General features: G+C 44.2%; 1 protein-coding gene across 1 annotated transcript; it reads right to left on the bottom strand.

The window, feature by feature from the left end:
- Window positions 1-174: 174 nt before the first annotated feature.
- On the bottom strand, window positions 175-14,006 carry ARR3 (arrestin 3). Its single transcript, XM_010384136.2, has 17 exons — window positions 13,968-14,006; window positions 12,947-12,984; window positions 12,650-12,680; window positions 12,439-12,499; window positions 12,197-12,241; window positions 5,749-5,948; window positions 5,533-5,592; window positions 5,286-5,353; window positions 4,491-4,626; window positions 4,220-4,304; window positions 3,882-3,954; window positions 3,380-3,517; window positions 1,736-1,819; window positions 1,434-1,457; window positions 1,198-1,250; window positions 910-919; window positions 175-340 (listed from the first exon to the last, which is right to left on the bottom strand). The coding sequence occupies exons 2-17, from the start codon at window positions 12,952-12,954 to the stop codon at window positions 250-252; spliced, it is 1,167 nt and encodes a 388-aa protein (XP_010382438.1). The 5' UTR covers window positions 12,955-12,984; window positions 13,968-14,006; the 3' UTR covers window positions 175-249.
- Between the last annotated feature and the right edge of the window lie 5,370 nt (window positions 14,007-19,376).

Below are 19,376 nucleotides of genomic sequence, written 5' to 3'. Positions count from 1 at the left end.
CACGGGGTGGAGAGAGGGATGGCCACTGACCGTGTCAGAGGAAGTTGGGGTCAGCGTAAGGGAAAAGCACGGGCTAAGTGTAGTGTAATCACGGCGAAGGGGTGGAGGTGGTTAAGATTGTTCTCAGCAGTTCCATGATCCTCCAGGAAGAGGAAATAGGCAAGAGATGGCCAGGCACATCTGAACACACTGATTTATTAGAGTGTTACAGTGGGGGCTCCCACACAGACGGGCACCAGAGCGAGGTGCTCAGCTCCCCTCATCTCCCTCGGCCTCCACAGCCTTCTGGTTCTCCTCCTCGCCTTTCCGCGTAAACTCCTCGATGACTATGTCCTCAGAGCTTGCAGAAGCAGCAGAAGAGAATGGAGGGTTAGGAACCCCTTTCTGGGTGTCCTCCGTGTCCACTCTTTTTTCCTGATCCCAGAAAAGTGATCCCCTCCCTGCTTCCCAGCTAGGCTCCTCGGCCCCCTCTTGGTGCCCCCACTCCTCCATCAGCCACTCTGGCTTGTTTCCTTCCATTCTCGCCCAAATTTCCCAGCACAAAAGTCCCCCAGGAGCACTGGAAGGGAAATAAGGATGAGGGGTGGGAAGGAGGGAAGGTATCAAAGAACGAAAGACGAAAGAAGTAAGGGCGAGGGGGGTGGGGGAAAAGGAAAAAGAAAAATGGGAAGGGGATGAGGGGGAAGGATGATTCCAACAAGAGCAGAAGGTGGAGGGCGGGGGGGATGCAGAAAGGGAAAGGAGGGCATATGAAAAGCAGGGAACTGTGACACGAAGCTAAGCCATATGTTTCCACTGCACACGTATTGAAAGCACCCCAGGGAAGCATTTTCACATTTCCATCATCATAACATGAAGGGTGGCAATGGGAAGAGGGGAATGGGGCTTCCCAGTCTTGTATTCCATTACCTAGCAGCCTCTGTAGCAAGCATGGAGAGGGCGGGAAAAAACGGAGCTGAAGCTGATTAGGGGCTCTTCGGTTCCCTGAAGAAGTATCTTTACTTTTCCCCCCCACTTCCCAATCCTTCGTCTCCAGCACACATGACACACACACTTCCCCTGAAAACCTAAACACCCAGCCTACCTATTGCTATTCAATCCCCAGGCAAACTGCTAGTCTCCAATTCATGAGATCAGAATAGCTTGGACCCCAGTCCTCAGGACAACTGTTCCTGTGAGTTCCACCTGGTCACTCACCTTGAGATGGCTTCGGATGGATCAGGACCAAGGGTAGCTCCACACCAACATCACTGCAAGGATCCCAAGGTAGAGTTACATCTCCTCTCTCTACAAGCCCAATCCCTGGACCTCCCTCCCTTAGTTTTCCAGTCTTTGGATGCCCTCATACCCTCCCGAATCAATCATTATTTTGCTCTCCTTATCCCCTTGTCCTCCTCTTCTTGCCCAAGTCCCCCCACCCCACAGTCTCTCACCTGGCTGTCAGGTCTCCTAGGATGCTGTGGGTAGAATGACACCCAAAATTAGCAGCAGGAAATAGAGAAGGGGCAACCTAGTTTCACTAGGGGATGAGGGATCATAAGACCTAATGAGCCAGCCACAGAATGGGTTTCTGGAAGGGAAAGTGACTTGCTCACTGAGCTCACCGGTTTGGGAACCTGGTCTGGGAGAAGGGGTGGGGAATGGTTTGATTGGGTCAATCTAACTGGGAGAAAAACAAGCGAAAAACCCTTGACTCCTCAGCCCCTTCCCAGACAGACCCAGAACCCTCACTTACCCACCACAGGACACCATCAGGTTGACTCTGACTTTGTAGGACACCAGGATCCCCAGCAGCTCTTTGTCCATTCCAGGTCTAATACTGGAGGTTGTAGTATTTGTTTTGGGGTGTTTGGGAGCATGAGGAGTAATTCATTCAGTCCCCAGTTTCTTCTCATGCATTCCCATCACCACACCCTATTATGTTTAGTCTTATTGCAGAATATCTCCCAGGCTCTAACCTCTCCTACCCATTGAGACCACATTTCTCTTCCTAACATTCACTTTTACCATGTCACCCTCTGCTCAAGAGCCTACATTTTGAATATAACAACTACTCTGCCTGACTTTCAAGACCCCTAACAACCTTGCCCGATCTAGCCTCTCTAACCTTTTCTGCCCTAACTCCTGGGATACAACCTAAGCAGACCCATCTTCTCTCCATGATCAGAACATGCCATGGTGGATTCCCACCTTCTAGCCTTGGCCCATGCTGTGTCCCTAGTCTAGAATGCTCTCTTTTTTCCTCTTTTTTCCTCTGTTGGTATCCAGATCCTTCACATTCTTCAAGATCTAGCTCATTCTACCTCCTCCAGGAAGCCCTCACCAGCTCTCCTGGCTTCTTTTAACTTTGTTGCACGTTTACTCTGAACCACGTGCACTAACATTTAACTGTTGGGTTGTATTTGCATCTCTCTTTGTTCCTCATCTAGGCCATAAATTGACTGAAGGCTGTCTTAAACTTCTTTGTATTCTCCACATTGCTTAGCATAGGAATGAGCATGTAATAGGTGTTCAGTAAAAAACCCACTGATTGAAAAATAAGACACTGAAAGCTGTATGAGCTTGAGAAAATCTCTTCATTGCTCTGGGCTGCTGATCTCTTACATATAAAATAATGCAGTTTGGATGATTTCTAAGGGTATTTCTAGCAATAACAGTCTATAGCTACTTGATTGATAAGGCGTAGGGAGAGATGGAGGGATTACACTTGACAGATAGTGGCAGGTGGTTTTTGGTGGGAGACACATCTAACACTAGGGCCTCTGAAGGCACAGAACCAAGTGAATGACTTCCTAGAATTCTATTAATTCCTGTTGCATCATTTTCCTTTTTTGTCCTCCTTTTCCTCCATTTCTCATCTCCTAGTCTTCTACTCCATCTTTATCTTTTCTAGAGAGTAGCTTCTGTAGAGATCACAGTATTCAGAGCCGGATGACATGTGATATAATCCTGTCCACGTCTACCACTTAACAGCTATGCCACCTTAAATGAATTCCTTCTTCTCTCTGAGCCTCAGGGTCCTTAAGTGTAAAAGGAAATAAGAACACCTATCCAGGCTACTTTAGTGGGATTCTCACAAAGATAACATAGTACGTATGTAGGACCTTTGTGAACTGTGAAATCGTATACAGCATAAGGATTGTTTTCCTCTCCATGTTTTCCTTTTTTTCTGCCTATGATCTAAGCCTGCCGTTGGTCCCACAGGCATTATTGAGCTTGCTGCTGGCCCTTAGGCCTGGAGGAGTCTCTGAACACTGCCCTAGAGACACTTTAAAAAACAGATAGGCTTCACTGAAGATGAAATGTCAGAGCTCTAAATGTAGCATGTGGAATGGTTGAGGGGTGGGAAATGGAGGCTGAGAGTTACATTTGAGCTTACATCGTGCTAGAGGCCAGGTTGGTATCTTCATGCTTAAGTTTGCCATCCAGTGCCAGGCCCCGTTTCTGGCAGCTGGCAGCCAGGATTGGGGTTACTGCAAAGCTCTGGGAGAAGCTGGAATTAGCAGCTACAGTCTCCCTTCAAAAGAAGAACAAGAGAAGAATTTAGGCTGGGCTTGCTGACTAAGCATACTTTTACTCCCAAGAGTATCTTGTACAAGCTTATACAAGAACCTACTGGAGTATCCAAGAGAGGTGACATGCTTAACTGTGAAGACTGGGAGGAATTAGTTCTGGTGGGAAATCCTTATGCCCCTGCCCTCGCTCAGCATCGTGATGGGACTCCTGGGGGTAAGTTGCATCTCCTCCATCTAGTTCTCCTGGGAATCCCTCCCTGGGATCTTCCACCACCCTTTTTCCCCCAACCCCCTCACCTGCTTCCTGGACCTCTTTCCACCACCCCACCCCTTGGCTCTCTGACCCTAGCCCCAGCACCAGCTCACGTGAATTCCTGAATGAACACAGTCTTGGTGTACTTGTCTAGTGAATACAGGACAACATCTGTGATTTGGTCAACTGAACAAGCCAGGAAAAGCACATGATTATAATCAGTCAGTCATCCTTGAGACCCCAGCTCAGTGTCCTTAGATGTGACCTTATACATAGGCACACTATACATGATGCAGTGAGACATGCTCATTGACAAAATAAGATATGCATTTTGACAAGCCCATGGTAGAAGGAAAGCCTAGATGAATGCAGACAGGTAAGTGAGGCAGAATTTTGGGAAAAGACCTGTGGCTTTGGGACCAGGTGCACAGGGATGGAAAAAGAAACTCACCTGAAATCTTGATTTTTTTGATGACCTTGTTGGTGCAGTTGTTGATAGAAACATTGACAGAGATGGGTTCTCCATGGTAGTGAACCTAAAGCAGGAAGAGGGACCCATGTCAAGGCTGGAGGAAGAATGCGCAGATGGAGACCTAGAACCCCTGCTTCCTTAGCACTGTTGCCACCCTGGCTCCCATCTCTGCCTGCCCAAGTAGGAAATCAGTGAAGAAAGGGCATCAGAGGGGTTCTGGGGTGGAAGGCAAAAAGTGGGGGTCACAAACCTCACTGTCCATCCAGGCCTGGAGTTGTAGGGGCTGAGCTGACAGAAGGAAGCGGCGGATGGTCTGGGCTGAGGGGCCAGGGCCTGCCTCTGGTGGTGCAAATTGTACTTTCCGAACAACCAGCCGCACATAGTCTCTGAGCAGAGACCAAGGGATTAGCCAGAGCGTCCTCCTTTCAGACCCATAGACCTCTCCCATGCCACCCTCGTAGTCCAATCGTTACTTAAAAATGGGAGCAGAGGAAGGCCTCCCTCAGAGAACTCCTCTAGTCCCTTAATGTAAGTATGTAGACCAAAGGTTAGTAAACTGTGGCCCACTGGCCAAATCTGGCCTGATGCTTGTTTTCCTATGGCCCACGAGCTGAGAATGGTTATATTACATTTGTAAATGGTTGAAATAAATCAAAGAACAATGCTATTTTATGACATGTGGACATTACATGAAATTCAAATTTCAGTGTTCATAAGTAAAGTTCTATTGGACACACAGCCACACTCATTCATTTCTATACTATCTGTGACTGTGTTTGCACTACAACAGCAGAGTTGAGTATTTGCAACAGAGACTACATGGCTCAAAAAGTCAATTATTTCTTTTTTTTTGGCCCATTACAGAAAAGTTCGCTGACCCCTGCCCTAGATCAAAGAAGATAAGTCAGAGGGGGCTCAGAACCGGGTGTCACTGGTGGCGACGATGCTGTGGAGGTTAGAAGTGGGGCTATTTCTGTCATGAGAGCAGGATCTGTTTCCTGGCAGAGGCTGGAGGCAGGGATTTTTGGGGACAACCAAAGAATACCTCTTGGAGACTGTCTCCTCCGGGTTTTCAGCACAGAAACTCTTCACTTCAAAGTCAATCCCACAGGGCTATAAAAGGACAAGGGCAAAGAGAGCTAATTTCCAGTGCTGTCCTCCCTTCCTCATGGGCCTATAAGAAAATGCCTGACCACTTTCCTTAGCTGTCCATTTCTCCAGTCTTGACTATCCCACTGTTCCTCTTCCCTGGCACTACCATCTATCCTTCTTTCTTAGAACCCAGTCCTCACCTTTCCTGCATCTTCAGGACCTGGCTGCAGTGTCACAGAACAGGGCAGGTTGGTCACCATCTAGGGGACAAAAAGGAGATCAGAAAAGAAGTAGAAAAGAAAAGAATATAAACAAATGCAAAAGAAATAGGGAACCCTCTCCCTTGTTGTCTTTCTTGAGCTTCCTCTCTTAATCTTCCCTGGAGACCTTGCCTGCCCAGGGCTTGGGGTCAGTACCTGCAGGGTAAAGGGGTAGGCATTGTCCCCTAGCTTGTGCAGCAGTCGCTCCTGTAGGACTGTGAGGGGCCCCTTAGGGCTGCTGGATTCAGCTGGGACCACTTGCAGGGTCTGCACATACAGATCTTTTCGGAATGTCAGACCAATCACTTCCAAGTCATCACGGCCATAGCGAAAGGCACATGTCAACATGACAAACACTGCAGGCATAGGAGGAAGAGAGTGGCCTGTCAGGCCTAAGTGGGAAGGGGAATCTTAACTGAGTCAAGAAGACACAGAGAGGTTATGTAATATGATCGAAGGCTGGCCGGGCGCGGTGGCTCACGCCTATAATCCCAGCACTTTGGGAGGCCGAGGCGGGTAGATCACAAGGTCAGGAGATCAAGACTATCCTGGCTAACACAGTGAAACCCCATTTCTACTAAAAAAAAGAAAAAACAAAAAATTAGCCGGGCGTGGTGGCAGGCGTCTGTAGTCCCAGCTACTCGGGAGGCTGAGGCAGGATAATGGCATGAGCCCAGGAGGTGGAGCTTGCAGTGAGCCAAGATCGCGTTGTCACTGCCCTCTCCAGCCTGGGCGAGAGAGCAAGACTCCGTCTCAAAAAAAAAAAAAAAAAAAAAAAAAAAGATCGAAGGCTATGGGCACAAAGAAAAAGATTATTAATACATTTGACTGCAGTAAGATTTACGTTAAAAGTCTTTATAAACAAAGTCTTCTTTATGTTCAAAGTCTTTACAAACAAAGAAAAAATGGAAAGCCTGGGAGAAAATCTTTGCAACACATATAACACACTGAAGTTTAGCGTCCAAAATATGTAAGGACTCCCACATGTCAACAATAATAATGTACCAGTATAAAAGTGTGCAAAGAATGTGAAAAGGCCCTTGCAGAAGTGTGCAAAGAATGTGAAGGAATGGCCAATAACACATGAAAACATGTTTAGTCTCATTAGTAATCAGATAAACGCAAATTAAAACCACAATGAGATAAGCTTTCACACACATCAGATTGTCAAAAAATGTTAAATCTGACAACACTACGTGTTAATGAAGATGTGGAGCATAAGGAGTTCTTACATACTGCTGGTGGGAGTATTAATGCAATCAATTTGGAAAACTATTTGGGATTATCCAGTAGAATTAAATCTGCTCATAGTGTATGACCTAATAAGTTGACTTTAAAGGAGATTTTTTTCATGTTTACAAAGAGATACATATGATAATGACCATCGCATCAATGTTTGTCAGAACATAAAACTGGAGATAATCTAAAAATCTATCAACAGGAGAATTGGTAAAAAATGTATGGTATATTCACATAATGGAATACTAAACCAAGGTTGAAATAAATGAACTAGAACTTCAAAGAATGCCCTATGGTTTGTATGTGGCCTCTCCATAATTCAGGAGTTGAAACTTGATGGCCATTGTGATGGTATTAAGATGGCCATTAAGAGGTGATTAGATCATGGGGCTTCTTTGTTCATAAATTCCTTTATGAACGGAATTAAGACCCTTATAAAGGAGACCTTTTGCCCTTCCACCTTCCACCATGTAAGGACACAATGTTTCTCCCCTCTGGAGGATGCAGCAATAAGGCACCATCTTGGAAGCAGAGAGCAGCCGTCATCAGACAACAGAACCTGCTAGAGCCTTGATCTTGGACTTCCTAGCTTTCAGAATTGTGAGAAAATAAATTTCTGTTCTTTATAAATTACCTGGTCTCAGGTATTTTGCTGTAGCAGCACAAACAGACTAAGACCTGTGTCAACATGGTTAAATCTCAAAATCTATTGAACAGGGCTGGGCGCGGTAGCTCACACCTGTAATCCCAGCAATTTGGGAGGCCTAGGTGGGGAGATCGCTTGAGAACAGGAGATCAAGACCAGCCTGACCAACATGGTGAAAACCCATCTCTACTAAAACACAAAAATTAGCCGGTCATGGTGGCATACACCTGTAATTCCAGCTACTTAGGAGGCTGAGGCAGGAGAATCGCTTGAACCCGGGAGGCAGAGGTTGCAGTGAGCTGAGATTGCACCACTGCCCTCCAGCAGGGGTGACAGAGTGAGACTCTGTCCCAAAAAAAAAAAAAAAAAAAAGCTACTGAACAAAATATCTAGCTGCAGAATGATAGGTACAGTCTGTTACCGGTTATATAAAGTTTAAAAGCATGTAGGACAATATCAAAGTTGATCATAGACACATAAATATGGAGTAGAAGTATGGAGCCATCAAGAGAATAATAACCACCAAATTCAGGATAGTCGTTATCTGGGGAGGGAGGAGAGAAAGAGGAGAAGCAGTGAGTAGGGAGGGAGGAAGGCAAACTGGATCAGGGAAGGACACACAGGAGGCTTTAGTTTGTTTCTGTTATTCTTTTTAAAGCTTGGTGATGAGTACAGGGTATTCATTACATAATTCTCTATGCCTGAAATATTTTATCATGAAAAAGAGAAACAATAATATTTAGGGTCAGAATACCTGGACCTGAATAGGACTTGCACAAATCTCTTGATTTCTCTGGGTCTCAGTTATTACACCTGTCAATAATAGGAGTGCTCTAATAACTCTACATATGCTATTTAGACCTTGAAACAACCCTCTGAAGTATTATTATCTCCACTTTACAGGCAAAGAAAGTGAGCTCGGAGCTGTTAAGCAATGGTTCAGAATTTCAACCCAGGCCTGTCTGACTCCAAAGCTCAGGCTCATAGGTGCTCAACTTAACTCATAGGATGGTTGTGAGGAGTTGATGTATTAGAAATCCCTTTGGAGGCTGGGCACAGTGGCTCACACCTGTAATCCCAGCACTTTGGGAGGCTGAGGCGGGCGGATAGCCTGAGGTCAGGAGTTTGAGTCCAGGCTGGCCCACATGGTGAAACCCTGTCTTTACTAAAAACACAAAAATTAACCGGGCGTGGTGGTGGCCACCTGTAATCCCAGCTACTCGGGAGGCTGAGGCAGGAGAATCGCTTGAACCTGGGAGGTGGAGGTTGCTGTGGGCTGACAGCACACACTGCACTCCAGCCTGGGCAACAGAGTGAGTCTCCGTCTCAAAAAAAAAAAAAAGGAATCCCTTTGGAAACTTCAAAATAATTATAGATGTGGATGAAGATGATGATGATACTGACAGAAATGGAAGAGTTATGACTGAACTCATACTTTGTAACTGGTATCTAAGATTTGAAAGAAATCAAGTGAGAGGCAGATAGAAAGCATCTGAAATGTGTTAATGGAATGTAGAATGGAGTAGAGAGGGATACCTGTCCAAGTACAGGGTGACAGAGGTTGAGGCAAGGAAAGATATACAACAGTAATGTGTAACCTTACTTCTATCAGGGGTTCTGACCCAAAGAAAAAAAAACTACCAACAGCAGCACTTGAGTAGAAAGCAACTTATTTTGGTATTTTTAAGAACTCAAAACATCAAACACCGGATTATATGCTTTTAAAATTGAGAACGAGGAAAATGAACCTATATTCAAAAGATACAGCAAAGCCTGAAAGTATTGATAATATCAGTGTTTATAAGGACTGGGGCAATATGGGAAGCCTCATGCACTGCAGGAGTGAGATTTAATTGGTATAAGCCTTTTAGAGGGCAATTTGACAATGGGTATAGAAAGCTTTAAACATGTGTGAATGCCTTTTGGCCGTTAATTCCTCTTCTAGGCATTTAACCTAAAGAAATAATTGAACAAGTATGAAAAAGATGTGCATTGCAGGGCATCGTGGTATCCCCATACAATATAGTACTAGGCAACTTAAAAAGTTATAGATTTGTATATATTGACACAGGTTTAAAAGATTATAAAATATTATTAGCATTTTATATAGCATTTTAGTGAAAATTTTGATGTTTGCACAGAAAATATGAATAAGATCAAAAGATAAGTGATTAAAGATGGTAAGGTTACACAGTCTCTCCTTCATCTATGTTTTCTAATTTTTCTACAATGGAGAGAAACCTAATAATTTTCAAAAGATACAACAAATAGATTCACCTTTGTTCTCAATTATGGCCAATTATAGTGTGAGAAAGGAAAGAGAAAGAAAGGAAAATAAGGCACAAAGGAAAGGAAAAAGACAGAAAGGAAAAAGGAGAGGAAAAGAGGTGGCTGGTAGGAGGCAGGGTGAGAGAAGAAATGAAAAAGATGAGGAATGAGACAGAAAAAAAGGTCAGGATGGGTGAGGCAGAAGGGGATCTAGTAGCACCTGAGGTAAGGATGTTAATCAGATGACTTGTTCTTTGAATTGCTTTCTGTTCCTTTGTTCGGAGGGCAGCAGACTAAGACATTAACTGCATCATGCAACTCCTACCCCCAACTGAAGCTCTAATTGGCTCTCTAGCAGTTTAGAATTGTCCTTTTTTTGCATGCTAGGAAATAGCTTGTTTTTATTTTCTTTTAAAGTGAGTATCTATTCTAAAGTTATTAATGTATAGTTGTGTTTATTCTACAAAATATATGTTAATTGTCTGAGCATCAGAAAATACAAACAAAAAGACAAATCAAAGCTCCACCATAATATATCATGTTCCACAGATAACTACTGTTAATATCTGTTATGTGTGCTTCTCAACTTTGTCTGTTGCTAGAATTGAACACAAGGCCACCTTAGGTATTTTTTACTTTTCTCTCATTGCCTTTTTGAAGTTAAACTTTGTATTTTGAGATCATTGTAGAGTCACATGCAGTTGTAAGAAATTATACAGAGAGAGATTCTAGATATATTTTTGTTAAACAACAATTTGTTCACACTATCACATATACTGCCCTATCACTGGCCTTTATCACTCCACAGTATAGATTAAGCATATTTTACATCCACAAATGTACCTTGATAAAAAACACATTAGAAAATGTGATGCAAACAAGACAGTCTTCATAGAGGTAACAAACCATGTTGAAAAACTAAGAATAAACAAGAAATATGCACAACTTAAATGAAAAGTAATATAAAACTCTACTAAGGGGACGTTAAAAAAGATTAGAATAAAAGGAAAAACTCATTCTCTTCCTGGAACAACATATATTTTTAACTAAAGATTTCTTTCAGGCCGGGCGCCGTGGCGCAAGCCTGTAATCCCAGCACTTTGGGAGGCCGAGACGGGCAGATCACGAGGTCAGGAGATCGAGACCATCCTGGCTAACACGGTGAAACCCTGTCTCTACTAAAAAATACAAAAAACTAGCCGGGCGAGGTGGCGGGCGCCTGTAGTCCCAGCTACTCGAGAGGCTGAGGCAGGAGAATGGCGTAAACCCAGGAGGCGGAGCTTGCAGTGAGCTGAGATCAGGTCACTGCACTCCAGCCTGGGCGACAGAGCGAGACTCCATCTCAAAAAAAAAAAAAAAAAAAAAAAAAGATTTCTTTCCAGAGCTTGTGAAGATTTTGTAGAAATGTGAAAAAATGATTTAGGTTTTAGAAATATAGAATACTTGGGAACCTTAAATAAGTTGGTTAATTTATGAGTCTATCCCAAAGTTCCTCTGATATTTAAAACCAACTTGATTGCTTATTCACACTGCTTAATCTGAGAGATTTAGGCTACTTTATTCTCCAATATCTAACGGTTACATCTGAACTAGTACTCATCAACCCATTCAGCACCTTTTTCAAATCAACCCCAATTTTCAGTCTAGTTGGATCACAGTGGGGTTAATCCACAGTGAGAATTAAAAGGAAAAAAAACAGCAACAACAACAAAAACAAATCAGCATAATCTTGATCTGTAGTACTGCTGCCAGAGTAATGTTTCTTATGGTTACTTCCTGTGGTTGTTGTTTTGGTTTTTGTTTGGGAATTTTTTCTTGAATAAAAGGTCAGTCCGTTTCCCTACACAAAAAAGGAGATGGAAACACGTATACCAGAGGTTGCAAAATGGCAGCCTGAAGGTCACATCTAGCCAACAGAAAAAAAAAGATTATAATCTATCCAGGCTTCTAAAGTCTTTTAGTGAGTTGCCAACATTTGAAAATCAGGAAATGTGCATTAAAATATGGATTTCTGACTTATTGGATCATTCGATAGGCAGTCTAAGATTTAGATCAATAGCCAAGCAGGGGCACCACCAGTAATAACAGAGAAAATCCGAAATTCTGAAAGAAGCTATTTTAATTTCAGCACGAGTGTAAGTTTTGTGCAATTTTGAAAAATAAAATTTAATTTATGCTTTAGATATTTACTTTGAATATGATTTGGGTAAGGGGGCGCCATAATCTTTTCACACTTTGGGCCTCTAAAAGTCTTATTTTGAGCTTCATTTACAGTTCCTCGTTAACAATTATAAAATTTGGCCACACTGGGCTGGAATTCCCAGTTGTCAGCCTCCACCAGAGAAGGCATTCACAGTTCCTGCCACTTTCTGGTTTTCTTATACTCTGATGCAATCCGCTCATCGGGTTACCTGTCTGAAACACACAAAGACCGACAAGGATTTCACTTACACTTTCGACCTTTTAAGTACTCAGGATCAACCAGGACTACACCATCTGTGGAGAGAAGGACAGACAGCACTTTGGTCAGGAAAAACTCTCAAGACTATGAAATAGAAGATGATCCCTGAAATGGTTCTTCCCATTCTTCCCTTTAATTTGCCTCCTTTTCTGCACAGTCTCTCCTGGACTTTCTTTTACTCCCTAGTTTCCATTCCTCTTTCCCCAGGCTTCCCCTTTTTGGACTCACTGACCAATGGGTTCCACCATGTCCACATGGTCCACGAAGTCGCGTTTCCCCAGGTAGATGGAGAGCTGTTGTGGAACAACTTCCCATGTTATTCTCACAATCATTTTTGAATGGATTCCCCTGAAGCCCCCAACACAGACCCCTGAGACCTTGAAGGATGTACCCACCTATCCCTTTTGCCCTCTCATTTGCCCAGCTGGGCCAGGTTCTCTCACCTTCCCATTGGAGCTGGTCTTCTTAAACACCCTATGGGGAGAAAACCAGAAAGAGGATGGAGAGGGGGGTTGGAAGTGCAGGGAAGAGGAAATAAGGGAAGTGGGGAGAAAAAAATATTCTTAGGATTAGGAGAAGAGGCTCCAGGAGCATAGGATGGGGCAAAGGTAGAGATAATTGGGATAGAATCCAAGGACACAAGTTAGGGAGAGATTGGAAATCCCCCTACCCCAAAGGGAAATACTTGGATTGGGGTAGGGAGCAATTCACAGGTTCAAAAGATTAGAAGGAGTTCTTACTTGGACATGTTGGCTATATAGTTGATGTTGAGCCTTTTCTGGGAAAAGGGAAAGAAGAAAGGCTCAATCATTTCATTTCTATTCTTCTCACCCCACTCCAGCATACCATCCGTATACACCTAGTGTGATGTAACCTTTCTTCCTTAGACAGACACCTCACCCACATCAAGTACCTCCTATTCTCCCTTCTGCCAAGGGTACTTCTTCAGCCATATTCTTGCCCATCTTGGGCAAGAGGGGAAAAAAAGCTTTCCTATTTTGTACAAATCATTGACTAACCATACTATCTATTCTCCAGAAAGGGCCAAACTTCCTAGAATGGCTGGGGAACTCTTGAGAGCCCTCAGAGAGAAGGAACTTTTCTGGAAAGAGGCTGGACAGAGATTTCCATCCAGAAAAGTTTGAGAAAAATGTGTTTCTTGGTCTGTATGAGGCTAGACATCCCCTGGCACACACTAGGTGCCAAGACATGTTTGTGGGATACATGAATGAATGAATGAATGAATGAATGAATGAACAAATGAATGGATTCTGTCTCCTTCTGCTCCTGCAATGGATCCTGAGCCTGAGTTCACCTCATGATGGCCTTGACTGTCAACAAAGAATGGAGAAAAGTGTGAGAGAGAAGGGGTTGGTGCCTTCATACTCTCAGTTTTTGGTGACAGAAGTCTCTTTGGAGGTTGAAAGTCCTCCTTGAACTAACTCATCCCTCTCATTGCCTTCCCTAGATTTTCCCATTCTTATCCCCGTCCAGGTCCCCAGGGGCTAGGCCTTTGGGTGGGAATCCTTAGAGAGAGGGAGGTGTCTCTCTAGGGCTTCCCTTTGATGTTTACTGAGCCTGGCCCAGGGGGTGAGCTTAGGGGAGCTTCCAGAGGTCTTTGGAGGGTCTCTAGGTCTGAATGTCTATAGGCTATGTCAGGAAGGGTGTCCCTCAACTGCTGCCTGATATATTAAGGGGATGCTAAGAGCAAGGGATATAGGGTTTAGTATGGGCTAGAAGTCAAGGGCTTTGGAATATTACCTGGGGAGAGAGATGAAGTTCACATCAGTCTCCAGCTCTGGTTGCTATGCCTGCCTCCCCAGCCTCTTATACCCACAGTCCTCTGAGTGTTTTGATTGGTGGGGGTCATCAGAAAAGAATAGGGTTCTTGGGGGGGCATGAAACACTGCTATAAATAGTTCAGGTGCCAAGAGTTTGGAAAGCAGATTAGTGCCTAAAAGATTAGTGGCTAAAAGATTAGCAGGCTATTGCTGCTGGGACAGAGTGAGGGTAGGAGGTTGATTCTGACGATGTTAAAGGCAGGGGAGTTTGAGAAGGGTAACTTCAGGATTTTGGCCTTATGAGGCCTTGAACCTGAGAACTGGGATCAAAGTGGAGTTGGAGGTCTTAAAGGTGAAGCATGGTGGGGGATTGAAATGGGAGGGCTCAAAGTATAGGCCTTTGTGTTTTTGAAAGGAATACCTTGTGTCACACTCCAATCTTTATATCAGCAACTCCAGGCCACACAAAAGCCAAGGGTATGGGAAAGAGTACCTCTTCCCCAAGCCGCCCACCACTTGGGACATTGGACTCTTGAAGCTGATGTTTAGAAACCCCGATTATCCCAGCTTATGTGCACAGCAGGAGTCAATCTCCTGTAGATAGTGGGGGCAGGAGTGGTGCAGGGGGAGCTGAGTGCATTGAGCTGTGTGTGCACATGTCTGTGAGCCTTGAACTTCTCTTCTCGTTGGAGAGGAAGGTAATATAAGATTCCCAGCCCGGGGACAGGTTCTTCTGGCAGGACATGCATGTCGAGGGAATAGGCGGCTGACATCTTATCACCCCTACCTAGGGTAAACCTCCTCACCCCAGCTCTTGACTCTGTCCAATCCCTGAAACTAAGTCCATGCTGTAAGCAGCTTCTCTTGCCTCGTATGACCGCTCATGGAATTAGAGATATTTCTGTCTCTGCAGCTGCCAGGACCCCCACAACAGCAACAACAAAGTAATCTTCCTTTCTTGACTGTCCTTCCCACAGGGCCTAGGCTCAGGCTTCACGGGCATAGAAAATATAGAGACAGAACCTACAAGCTCTGGGGTTTCAGGACTCTGCCCTCCTTCACCTCCCCTTACAGCAGTCTAGACATTAGTACTTATCTATAAACATAGCCCTCAACCCCAACCCCCACAATGCGGTGTCCATTCCTCAGAGGATGGCTATGGCTATGACTCAGAGGGCTGGGCAGGGCCTTCCCTAACTCCTACCCGTCACTGAGGGCCCTGGACAGCTGTCCCATATTCTCTTTGCACAGTTCACGGTGTCAGACCCTGCCATTCCTAGCCAATATGCATCTCAGGGCCTGGTTGTTTAGTTACTATAACTCTCTCCTTCTCAGGGACTTTCAGATAGTGTGAGAAGCCCAGATTCTGCAGGTACCACAGTGGGATAGGAACTGATCCTGCACATACAGGAAAGATTTGTATACATGCCAAGGTTGGTGTCTGCGAGGAAGGTGAAAAGTCAGAATGCATCTACTTTTCATTCCAGACATGGCAATATTCAATGGCAGGAGAGGAAGGCCTCTCTTCTTGTATGCTTATTTTTATCATTCAGGAAACCTTTCCCAGAATCTCTAGAATGACTAGTGGTCAGCCTATTTTTGTCTTTAGACCCACACTTGAGGCTCCTACCTCCCTTTTAGGTACTCAATCCCACTTTTCTTCTCTTTCTACTCAGATCCATGGACCTCTCAATAGGAAGACAGTAGATCTGCTAGGTCTTTAATTCATTATTATGATGGAATGTAAATCATTACTCTTTTCCAGAAGTTTGTGCATTTCTTGACTGAGGTAAAATTCACAAATCTTAACTGCAGCTCAATGAATTTTTACCTACTGTGGCAAGCTGAATTATGCCCCCCAAAAATGTCAGGTCTTAGTCCCGGGAACCGATGAATGTTACCTTATATGAAAAAGAGACTTTGCAAATGTGAATAAATTAAGGATCTCGAAATGGGGAGATTATTCTGGATTATCCAGGTGGGCCCTAATGTGATCACTAGTCTCTTTATGAGAGAGGGGCAGAGAGAGTTTTGACTCTGAAATAGGAGGCAATATGAGGCCTGAAGCAAGATGCTAGGCTGCTGGCTTTGAAGATGGAGGAAGGGGCCATGAGCCAAGGAATGCAAGCAATACAACTCTAGAAGCTGGAAAAGACAAAGAAATCGATTCTCCCCTAAAGTCTCTCACAGCCACAAGATGGCTGTTCCTGCTCAGGTATGGCCCTGCTGAAACCTTGATTTTGGCCCACTGAAACTGATTTTAGACTTCTGACCTCCAGAACTGTAAGAGAAGAACTGTGTATTGTTTCAAGTTACCAAGTCTGTGGTAATTTGTTATAGCAGCCATAGGAAACTAATACACCTGTGTAAACGTACATATAACCATCACCCAGGTTAAGATATAGAACATTTGCATTCCCCCAGAAAATTTATTTGTGCCTCTTTCCAGTTAGTAGCTTCCCAAAGAGAACTGTCACCAGTTTCACTTTGACCTGGAATACTTGCATTTTACAAGGATGCAACAGTAAGAAAGCAAAGGAATGCATATCTAATGGAGTTTCTGGCCCCTATAATACATTGGTGGAGGAAATATTTTTAGGTCCTTACCCACCCTCATTCTGTACACCTGGATGATATCCCCAACCAGACCTTCCAGTTAGAAAATGATGATCAGATCTCTGCATAAGGAAGGAGTGGGTTATTCAGTAAAAGGTTGTAGCAGATAGAATTGCTTACCAACTCAATAGTCATCTCCCTCTTCCTCCTTGTGGAAAGAATCCCCATTTTTAAGGTATTTCACCCTCCTCCGCTTGGGTCTGTGCTCCTGTATGCCACTCATGGTCATTTTATCTCCCTTGCCAGTGATCAGCTTAGTTATAGGCATGGTGAAATTCAGGCCACTGTGATGTGAGAGGAGGTATGCTGGAGAGATTCTGGGAAAGGTTTCTTGAATGATAAAAATAAGCATACAGGAAGAGGCCTTCCTCTTTTACCATTGAATATTGCCATGTCTGGAAACAATGCCTGACCGGCAATAGCCACCCTGTGACCATGAAAGTTGCTAAATAACATGCCAAGGTTTCAAATCAGAGAGATGGAAAGAATCAGGATTTTTAAATGACATTGTTGAACTGCTGAATTAATCAGCTCCAAAGCCACCCACTACTGAACTTATATGCAAGATAATATATTTCCTTTTTTAAAAACAGTCATCTAAGTTGGGATTTTCTGTTACTGCAACTGAAAACATAGCAAAAGATTCAAGTGGGATGTGGATGAGGCATTAGCTCAGTGGGGGAGGATGGAACGGAGATAGATGGATTAAATCGCAGAAACAGATTTCCTGTGCTGTCCTAGGCACTGAATGAACTAGTCCTGGTCTCCACTCTAAGGTTGTTAACAGCCTTGCTGGAGATAAAGTTGGATGTGTAGAAAGACAAAAAGGGCACACTACAGATGATACATATGAACGAAGCTAACTTGGGTACAACTATGTGGAGCCAGTCATTTCCCCATGATTTTATTAGTAAGTTTAGACATCCAGGGCTTCAGATCACTACTCCTTTCCGTCAAGGTTGAGTGACTATCTTGTTCCACTTACTTTCAGCAAGTAATTCTGTTTGTTCACTTCATAAAGAAAATTCAGCCAATTGGAGTGGACCTCACACCTTCCAAATACACCTACACTTTAATTCTCAATAACGACAATGAGGGCACTCTACTGGGTTCCTTACATGCATTGCTTCATTGTATTCTCACAACAAGCTAGGTGCTAGCATCCTCATTCTACATATGAGGAAATGGAAGTTCAGAAAGACTTATCCATAGTCACAGCTGGCAGGCAATGGAGCCAGAGTTCAACCCTAGGTCTGTCTGACTCCAAGCCTGCATTTTTCCCACTGTATCACTTACCTTCCCTCCCTCATTTTCTTCCCTCTCCCTCCCTTCCTACCTTTATCCCTCCTTTCCCTCCTCCCTCCCTCCCTCCTTCCCTCCTTCTCTCCCTTCCTTCCTTCCTTCGTTCCTTCCTTCCTTCCTTCCTTTCCTCCTAACTCAGAGAAAGATATTAGAAATCATGCCTCTTCTCCGTTTCCTTCTTAAAGCTCCAAGGAAACGAAAATCTTGCAAAGAAACTGTCATCAAGACAATTATGAATATTAGATGTGAAGGGCCAGGAGGGAGAGGACTGGAACAAACTGGAGGAGTAGGGCAATGGAAGGGTGTCAGCAATAATGGTATTTGTACATCTTATTTATCTCTGTCATGGGAAAAATAGTAAACTTTTCCTGCATACTAAATTCCAGACGTCAATGAGATACCCAAGTGTGTGTGTCCTGTAGCAAACAACATATATAGGGCTTAGATTATAGATGTGGGAACCATTCAATTCAACAAATTGTAATTAAGTTATTCATTCAACAACTATTGAACACTTACTATGTGCAAGGTACTTGTTTTCTTAACTCTGAATTGGAAGGCATTTTTATGGGGAGAGCATAGAATATAATTTGAAAGAAAATATCTAGAACGTATGTTATAATAACTTCACCTGGAAGGCTATGGGAAAGACAGAGGTACAATGAGGTACATGTTTTCAAGGAGCTCTGGTTCTGGTATGGGGGTGGGAGGATCAGGAGGAGATGGCCAAAAACACAAATGAGTATAATTCTAGGCTGCCTGTGGTATGTGCCATCTCTGTAGAAATGAAATGTGATAAAAGTGTGAGAGAAGGAGAGATGCATTTTTTTTTTTTTTTTTTTTTTTTTTTTTTTTTTTTTTTTTGAGGCGGAGTCTCGCTCTGACGCCCGGACTGGAGTGCAGTGGCCAGATCTCAGCTCACTGCAAGCTCCGCCTCCCGGGTTCACGCCATTCTCCTGCCTCAGCCTCCCGAGTAGCTGGGACTACAGGCGCCCGCCACCTCGCCCGGCTAATTTTTGTATTTTTAGTAGAGACGGGGTTTCACCGTGTTAGCCAGGATGGTCTCGATCTCCTGACCTCGTGATCCGCCCGTCTCGGCCTCCCAAAGTGCTGGGATTACAGGCTTGAGCCACCGCGCCCGGCCGAGAAATGCATTTTGATTAGAGAGAGATCTGTATGCTGGAGTCTCTTGGCCATTACCAATTTTTGATAACCTCTGAGTCGTAGTTGAAATCATGAGAGTAGATGTTCCAAGAGAGAAGGGGAAGAGAGGGTGGGGGTAGGGGCCAGAGAGATGGTGGGTTGGGAGAGAGAGGAGAGGAGGGGAGGGGAGGGGAGGGGAGGGGAGGGAGGGAGGGGAGGATGAGGAGAGGAGAGTCGAGGAGATGAGAGAGACGAGAGAGAGGAGAGTAGAGGAGAGGAGAGGAGAGGAGAGGAGAGGAGAGGAGAGGAGAAGAGAGGAGAGGAATCT

The sequence above is a fragment of the Rhinopithecus roxellana genome, chromosome 7, assembly GCF_007565055.1.
Source record: "Rhinopithecus roxellana isolate Shanxi Qingling chromosome 7, ASM756505v1, whole genome shotgun sequence".
NCBI lineage: Eukaryota > Metazoa > Chordata > Mammalia > Primates > Cercopithecidae > Rhinopithecus > Rhinopithecus roxellana.
Note: the sequence above shows the minus strand (reverse complement) of the source record. Positions and strands in the feature narration are given on the sequence as shown.